Source organism: Nicotiana sylvestris, chromosome 6 (assembly GCF_000393655.2).
Source record: "Nicotiana sylvestris chromosome 6, ASM39365v2, whole genome shotgun sequence".
In the NCBI taxonomy this organism is placed as follows: domain Eukaryota; kingdom Viridiplantae; phylum Streptophyta; class Magnoliopsida; order Solanales; family Solanaceae; genus Nicotiana; species Nicotiana sylvestris.
Window position 1 is genome coordinate 3,403,234 of NC_091062.1, and position 8,618 is coordinate 3,411,851.

The 8,618-nt window shown below is 35.7% G+C and overlaps 2 protein-coding genes across 4 annotated transcripts; both read right to left on the minus strand.

Moving 5' to 3' along the window:
* Window positions 1-2,011: 2,011 nt before the first annotated feature.
* On the minus strand, window positions 2,012-5,286 carry LOC104221361 (putative late blight resistance protein homolog R1A-3). 3 transcript variants are annotated; one of them, XR_011400669.1, is made up of 2 exons: window positions 2,689-2,783; window positions 2,012-2,560 (listed from the first exon to the last, which is right to left on the minus strand). XR_011400669.1 is itself a non-coding variant. In XM_070150382.1 (2 exons), exons 1-2 carry the CDS (start codon window positions 5,284-5,286, stop codon window positions 2,535-2,537), a joined length of 1,515 nt encoding a protein of 504 aa, XP_070006483.1. In that variant the 3' UTR covers window positions 2,012-2,534. The 3 variants fall into 3 exon arrangements, 1 of the variants encoding a protein (XP_070006483.1); XR_011400668.1 differs by having other exon boundaries at window positions 2,628-2,783; XM_070150382.1 differs by lacking the exon at window positions 2,689-2,783 and adding an exon at window positions 3,798-5,286.
* Window positions 5,242-8,203, minus strand: LOC138872210 (putative late blight resistance protein homolog R1A-3). The gene is made up of 2 exons (XM_070150383.1): window positions 8,070-8,203; window positions 5,242-6,481 (listed from the first exon to the last, which is right to left on the minus strand). The coding sequence occupies exon 2, from the start codon at window positions 6,456-6,458 to the stop codon at window positions 5,325-5,327; it is 1,134 nt and encodes a 377-aa protein (XP_070006484.1). The 5' UTR covers window positions 6,459-6,481; window positions 8,070-8,203; the 3' UTR covers window positions 5,242-5,324.
* Between the last annotated feature and the right edge of the window lie 415 nt (window positions 8,204-8,618).

The following is an 8,618-nucleotide window of genomic DNA, read 5'->3' on the forward strand; positions in this document are numbered from 1 at the left end:
TGAAGTGGCAAAGAACCATCTTGAACTGGGAATTGGAGTGGCGATGGGTTTCTGAGATAGCTAAAAGAAGAACTGCACTAGGTGTTCTGCTAAAGGCATGCTTTGCTGCTGTTATATATGAAATATGGATTGAGAGGAATAACCGGGTGTATCAACACAAGGCCAAAAGCAGGGAGGCAATACTACATGACCTGAAGACTTATCTGTGTATAAGAGTTAGAGGCAACAGGAAATTATTTGAGTTTATTTGTTCACTATAGGTGTTTTTGACGTCCACTATAGGTATCTGGATTTTTTTAAGGCTTCTAGTTGCATAGGATACAGTTGTTTTGAGAGGGGCGTGAACTAGTTTGTTTTTCCCTCGTTTTGTACAGCTACTCAGTAATTAATAAAATTTCTTTAATTGCCAAAAAAAAAAATTCTACAAACTCAAAAGTATGGTTGTATAAAACTTGAGACCCAAAATTACAATTTAGAGAAATAACATCTCCTTGAAAACCATATAGTATTGTTAAAACCTAGTAACGTAATGGTAAATTGGAACAATGGACTTCAATCCTTTTGCTCTTAAACAGCTTAGCTAATGTCACTCTGAATCAAAATAAATGTCCAAAGGAAACAGCTTAATTTTTTTTATAACACCAAATTAGGGATATCAAATGGGCAGGTTGGACCGATTTTAGACGGGTCAATACGGTTGAGTTAACAAGTGGGCGGGTCAAATGACCCACCCAAAAGTTACTTGGGCTAAGATGGACTAAAATTTGGGTCACAACTAAATTCACCCAATTCTTATCAATCTTTAGTTAAAATTTGTTGTTTTTTAATAAATTTTATAATTACTAAATAAGATATTTTTTCTTTTGTTATGGTCATATATAACATATCAAAAAAAAAAAAATTCTAAGATATTTTGGCAAAGTTACTCATGAATTAATTTGGGCTAAAAATCAACCCAACTTTAAATGGATTGAGATGGGTTGGGTCAAGACGGGTTGAGTTCAATAAATGAGCGAGTCTATTACCGGCCCAACATTGGACGGGTCAATTGGGCTTGGGCCAAATTTGACAGCCCTACACCAAATGAAGGTAAAAATAGCACGGACTAGCCAGTTTTCAAACTGATCATTCAAAAATAGCCAGTGTTTGCAAAGTCATTGAAAAATAGTCACTATTTTGCTGCAACACGGAAAGTTCCAGCATAATATACTGGAGATCGGTGCACCTGTGTATGAACTTCCAGCATATTATGTTGGAACTCCAACACGCGAAAAGTTCAAGTATATTATACTGAACCAGTATATTATACTGGAGTTCCAGCATAAGTATACTGGAACTCTAGTATATTATACTGGATATTTTTATGAATTTTGAACAGTATTTTCGTTCAAATTTATCTTTACATGAAAAGTGGCTAAATTTCGATTACTTTTAAAACTGTAGCTATTTTTGAATGACCACTTGTAAATCTGGCTATTTTTGAATTTCTCCCCGAATGAAGCTTCCAAATCAATAGTAATGATTTCTTTTTTATTGGTTAGTTCCAAAGCAATAATGAATTATTTGACTACAAATACAAGCGTTTGTGCAGGAATCACATTATACGTTATACTCCCTCTGTTCACTTTTACTTATCATATTTCGCTTTTCAAGAATCAATTTGACTATTTTTTGAGAAATTGCATTAGATTTTCTTACTATTTTAAAATTAAAATTTTGATATTCAGAAATTATACAAAAAATACTATAATTTGTAATTTTTCTCATATCAATATGGTTAAAAAAAATACATGTTAAACATGTTGGTCAAAGTTTATATAGTTTGACTCTCGAAAAGCGAAGCATGACAAGTAAAAATGAATGGAAGGAGTACATCCTTAAGCTCGGGAGGGTCGGGTGATTTAAAGGCAAACACATCACCTACAACTATCAAAATAAAGGCATTCATGACTACTTCAATTATTTTACTAATCAAATTATCATTTTTATTAAGTTAATATGGCTAGCCGCAATAATTATTTGGTCATTATATTTACAAGGCAAAATACATAAAATCTCCCTTAAACTTATCCAAAAAACATGTTTGAACACTTAAACTAAACGAACATTCTTTTAACCTTCCCCCCCACACACACACACACCTTTTTTACAAAAAAAACTTTTCTTTAATTAATGTTTTCCTTTTTTCTCTCTCTCCACCTTTTCTCTAAACTTGTACCCTTCTTCTTCCATCCAACAACCACCCACATTGTGCTATACCACCATATCAGTCGCCTCCTATCTTCACTTCCTCCATCCCCATCCCCACCCCACCACTCCATAGCAAAACAAAGAAAAGAACTCTAATTTTCGTGACGTAGACAGAGAGCTCACCGGCGAAATTTTCCGGGCATAAAAGATTTGGTGCTTCCTTCGGCCTTCGTTATAGGTTGTGAGGGAGAATAAATTTTCCGGCGTAAAAGATTAAGTTTACATGAAAACTTTCACCGCTTCCTTCGGCCTTTCACCATTTCACCATTTTCCGATCTGATTCTTCATCCATGGAGGTGGTGGGGATAGGCTGCAATAATAACAAATTCCATTAGAGTTGCAGAGAAATGATATTATGTGAAATCATTAGAAATTACCTCAGAAAAGTAGAGAGGGTGACTTTAAATGGCTGCACAATATACAACAATGAGGTCATACCGGAAAGGGTAGCTGCTGGAAATTTGGTTCCTCAACTTCTGCGGGGTTGTGGGGAAAAACGAAGAAGGCTAAGGGTGGATGAAAATGAAAAAAAACCATTGTAGAAAATATTTAAAAAAAAAAAAAAAGAGTTTTTGACACACCATAAGAAATTCACTTGAAATGAAGGGGGGGGGGGGGTAAAGAATGTCCGATTAGTTTAAGCGTTCAAACATATTTTCGGGACAAGTTTAAGGGGGACTTTATGTATTTTGCCTATTTACAACTATAACTTGGCATCTCTGTTATTAACTATTTGCAATATTTTTTACTCACGCCATCAAAATAAAGCATAGAGTCATCCAAATATTATGTGTATTAATCAAGAATAGAAATATTTAGAAAAGATAAAAAGCAAGCAAAAGAACTGCCAAGCAAACTAGTTTAAGTTTATTAAGGAAATCCTTTTTTACTCTTTTGGTGTTCCTTAGGATGTAGATAATTTTTGTAAAGGGAGCCTCTCCCTTGTTTATTTTCTCTAAATAGGAGGAATCTCATCATAGAACTATGTTGTTTAGTATCCTATTTTCCAAACCATTTTACAGAATTGAGTTTGTTCAATCTTCACTAGGGATTGGGGGTATGGCCTAGTCCAGCTCCTATGTAACTTTGTGATATTTAATACACGAGGTAGGGGTCATTGCCCCCCCCCCCCCAACCACCACCAACAAATCACCACAGGAGGTGAAAGCTTGCGTGGATGGATTAGTTAAAAAAAATGAGTATAACCTTGTGGAAATGAGAAACGAGTGTAAAAAAGGCAAACCAGTGCACTAAGCTCCCGCTATGCGCAGGGTCCGGGAAAGGGCCGGACCACAAGGGAGAAACGAGTGTAAAAAAGGCAACCCAGTGCACTAAGCTCCCGCTATGCGCGGGGTCCGGGAAAGGGCCGGACCACAGGGGTCTATTGTACACAGTCTTACCCTGCATTTCTACAAGAGCTTGTTTCCACGGCTCGAGTGTAATATAATGTTCGTAGGCAATTATGAAAAGTTAACCTTAATAAATAAATACCTATGTGTCATAAGCAATTATGGAAAGTTCATTCTGGAATATAATGTAATACTTACATGAGATACGAATATCCACGGGTTTGATTCCAAGGTCTTCTTGTTCTTCTTGAATTCGTGCAGCAGAAGCCTCCAGTTTGGTTGTACAGTCAGTTAACTCAATGAGTTGCAGTGAGTAAATATCTGCAAACTCAATGGGTATCTCTTCCAACATATGGCACTCTCTAATCAAGAGGCGCTCAAGGACGGGAAAATTGTCATCTGTGGCTATCCAGCACTTGAGATCACAATGCTCAATTAGCAAAAGCTTCAATCGCGTAAATCCTCCTTCAATTGGATACCATTCTTCGCCAATACAAGCATTCCACATCAGCTTCAGCACCTCAAGGCTAGGCAACTCACCTACAATGTTCAAGTCCTCCCACCTTACAGAAGTTTCCTCCAGCTTTAACTTCCTGAGTGTTACTGGAAAAGCTTTTGCACTTGGAATAGTCGCTGGTGAAATCCGCCAGTTTTCTGATGAGTCCCAACTACTAACAAGTTTAAAACTCAATGTTTCAAGTTGATGCAGATGGACAAGATTGTTGAAAAGTCTAGATTCTTGAAAGATTTTATAGTCATTGGCATATCCATGGATTACTAACTTCTTAACAATCTGAATCCCTGAAATAACCTTCTTTGTGCAACTACTTGGAGACAAGCCAGAAATAGTATGTATGTTTGAAAAAGCCAAGTAGCTCTCCTCATCATCAGATTCCCTTGGAGGACTTGACAAATAAAATATACGTAGTCTGAGCTGCCTTAATTGCATTAGTTCCCAAATTTTCTCCGTAAAAGTCACATATCTAGGATTACCCCATTTAACAATGAGCGTTTGCAGATTCCATAATCTGCAAATTTCTGGAGGTACGTAAAAATCCCCGCCGATGCCGGACAATGCTAGGTACCTCAACCAAATGAGACATAGTACTTGTGGAGGGAAACTTCTTAACTTTGTGGTACCCAAGTCCAAGATTCTAAGTAAACTAAAATGAATAAGCTCTGAATTGAGAGTAAAAGTATTAAGACAAAAAGAGAAAATGGAACGAGTTCGTTTCAAGAGAGTGTAATCATCATCCTCTGTCTGCCTGCTTATCAAATGATCATGTTCGGGGGTAAGAAGGGCCAAACACATTCTATCATCAGTCCATCGGTTAAAGGGCTGCAATTTATGCATACTGAGATGATGACATTCTGGAGAAAAAGCATGGCTTTGAGCTTCTTTTGCATCTGAATCACCATCTCCACCAGAATCATCAACTTCATCCAAATCATCTTCTTCATATGATTTATCAAAAACAATGTCTTTCATGACAAAAATGTCTTGGCTTTGAGCTAATTCTCTCAAGCACAGATCATGTATTAGATCATGAACCTTACATGATCTAATTTTTGTGCCATCCAAACTTTTCTTCCAGACAAGAACTAGATGTCTGTCGATAAGATCTTGTAAGCACTTCTCAGCCTCTCTTTCCAAGTCTTTTTCTGACTTCAGGAAGCCCTCAGCCATCCAGAATCTCAGTAAACTCTTCACCGAAATCTCACTGGCTACTGGAAAAATGTCAAGTGATTGTAACTCAACCCAAGCACATGTAGATGTCGTTCATATAGATCTTCTGTGACAAGTGACATGACATCTTCAGCAATATTTTCCCAATCTTCTATTGTCCTTTTAAATCTGGAGAGAAGCGCAGAAATCACGGCAATATCTAGTGGTAACCCTTGGCAATACTCTACAACTTGCTTCCCAATAGTCTCGAAGTCATATGGTAATGCTTCATTTGCAAACATTATACTTTTGGCAAGGTTCCAACTCTCATCTTGTTCCATGAGGTGCATCAACAAAGAAAGATTCTTTGTACCATCAGAATAAGCTACTTCTTCGTTACGGGTAGTCAACAATATTCGACTCCCATTGTTGTCACTTGGAAAGTATTGTCTCACGCCATCCCATGCTTTACGGCTCCACATGTCATCCAATACAATTAAATATCTCCTACTCTTTAAACTCTTTTGTAGCATGTATGCTAGCCTTGACTCATTACCCAAGTCAAATCTGTCAGGTATTGTGGAATGCAGAAGGCTTTTGAGGATATCTTTTACATTATACTGTTGAGATACAGTAGTCCAGGCACGAACATCATAATGAGATCGAATTGATTCATAATCGTAAACCTCTTTTGCTAAAGTCGGTTTACCGATGCCCCCCATCCCGACGATCGAGATGACTTTGAGTTTACGAGACGATCCATCATATTGTGTCAGTTTTTCCAGCAACCATATCCTATGATAACAGCTCACTGTATCATAATCTTGAAAGTTTGATGACCCATTCTGAACATGATCAATCTCCTCTGCTACTTGTTTTAGGCTATCAAAAAGCCTCTTATCTTCCCTTTCTTTCTGCATTTCATCATCTGCCATTACAGCTTCTGTTAGTCTCAGTTGAATTGTGTGTTCCACAGCATTTGTGACATCTTTTATCTGCGCTTCCAAATATGCCATTTTCTCAGTACCATTGGTTTTCTCAAAATTCTTGAGAAATACTTCCAGGGAACTAACTTTTTCCTGAAGAGCGAGAAATTCTTCTTTATGGTCACCAATTAGAGATTGCATTGGTGAATTGGATGTCAAGAGTAGTTCTATCGTTCTCATAAGAGAAGCAATACTAGCATAAGCCATATCTATTCTATTCCAATTATGACCTGAAAGATGCAAGTTGCAAGTTGCAGGACATCAATGGTATATATAACATGATAAACAAAGTTGCAAAAAGGAAGGCAAAAAGAGAGAGAACATCAGGTAGATTTTCAGCCATCACTGTCTCAAATCTCAATCGATTCTACGACTTGATCATATAAAAAGAAATTGAGAGTCTTTTCGTATCTTTAAAAAATATTGGGTCATCAATGTTACTACACATGGTTTTTCACTACTTATAATCTTTGAACTCTAATCCTTAGAATTTGGTTAAAGATTAGTGAAACAATAGTCTTTACTAGATCTGGTACCCATATTTCCAGGTTATTAATCTCTTAAAACTATCTATCCTTCACCCTCAATGCACAAAAACTATGGTTCTGTACGAACGACACCCAATGTTCTATAGCTAGAGGAATCACGTGGGTGCGCCAAAAGGAAATAAGGGATAAAAGCTACTCCTCAAGTGTACAAAATCCTTCTCAATTCTATCAAAAGAAATCCTATTACTCTCTCCATACGGTCCACATCAGTGCTCCTGGAGCAACTAAGGTCCAGCCAAACGGAACTTCTTTGACCATGCTTGGCATTACCCATTGAAGACCAAACCAACACCGTATTTTCCACAACAAGCGAGATGCTATAAGATGAAAGCTACTTTCTAAAGTAAATCGATAGCATCTACCCCTCGTTTCAATTTATGCGACATAGTTTGATTTGACACGGAATTTAAGAAGAAAAAAAAAGATTTTTGAAACTTGTAACCTTAAACATGTCATAACATTTATGTGGCTATAAGACTTTTGAAACTTATGGTCATAAACATACTAACATTTGTGTGGCTATAAAAACTTTTTATTAAGGGTAAAATGAGATGTTTAAATTAAAATTTTCCAAATATAAAAATGCATGTATCGTTCTTTTTGGAGCAGACTTATAAGGAAAGTTTATCACATAAATTGAAACGGATTGAATAGTATGCATTTGTAATGAAAGAAATACTAAGGAAAATCTGCCACATATTGCACCCTACTTTTTTTTTTATAAAGTAAAATTTTATTAAAAAGCAGTAAGTTCCAACATATTGCACCCTTGGATTTTCCAACATCAAAATCTGGAAAGGGAACTTTAGGTTGCCTATGCATTCTGTAAATGTATTAGGGTCAGCTTGAAAATATTCATAGTCGATATCGATTCCATCCAAATTGTATTGCTTAATTATATCAGTAAGAGAAGAGACTGCATTTGAAAATTCTGGTCAAATTATATCTCTAAATAGAAATAGAAAGCATTAAAGTTCCACAAATGAACTCTTTATATCAGGTAGGCAAAGTTGAAACTATTATTCAAGAGGTGAACTGCAAACTTTGATGTATACTTTTTCCTAGTACTATTTTAAAAAGAAGGAAGAAAATTAGATCTATCCTAAAATTAGATTTGTAGTAGCGCAAAAAGCTAAAACTTAATATAAGAAATACTTGGAGAAAAATATATAAGAAACTTAATATGAATAACAATCAACAAATGGATAACGCACAAAACATACAGTACAGTAACCAAGAAAAAGATATCAGAAGACATAAAAAGGAATACCTCAAATAGTAAATTGCAAATAAGAACTAAAGATTTGACTAATTTGGATGAGATGACAACTTCAATTAGGGAAATACAATATTATACCACATGGGTGTTAGTATATTACAAATCAAGTTGGTTATATATAGTACTTTCACTTAGCTGGTTTTAAAAGTCAAAGAAAGTTGGAAGACAAAGAAAGATGGCATACCTTGGACCGGTTGAAATTGGGTCGCAATCAAGTTAATTTTATATTAAACAAAGAAAGACTTGACACTATAATTACTCTCTCCTTTTCAATTTAGAAAACACACTTTTCTTTTCCTGATTAATCTATTTCAAAAAGAATGATATATTTCTATATTTAGAAATAACAACAACAACAACAATAACAATAAATTTAGAAATAAATTTAACTTTAAACTTTCCATTCTACACACACTTTTGTAGCTACACAAATATCATGACCCACTAAACTTTTGCACCTTAAACTTTTAGCACCACATATTTTACAAAAGTTATCTTTTTGTCCCTTAAACTTTGTATAATCACCCAGTAGAATCCCAC

Excerpts from the sequence above, each read along its gene's own strand:
- LOC104221361 (XM_070150382.1), bottom strand. The coding sequence starts at position 5,286 with ATGGCTGAGGGCTTCCTGAAGTCAGAAAAAGACTTGGAAAGAGAGGCT. Across the intron at positions 2,561-3,797 it reads CGTGGATATTCGTATCTCAT|CCTATCCCCACCACCTCCAT; the intron begins GTAAGTATTACA and ends TTATTATTGCAG.
- LOC138872210 (XM_070150383.1), bottom strand. The coding sequence starts at position 6,458 with ATGGCTTATGCTAGTATTGCTTCTCTTATGAGAACGATAGAACTACTC.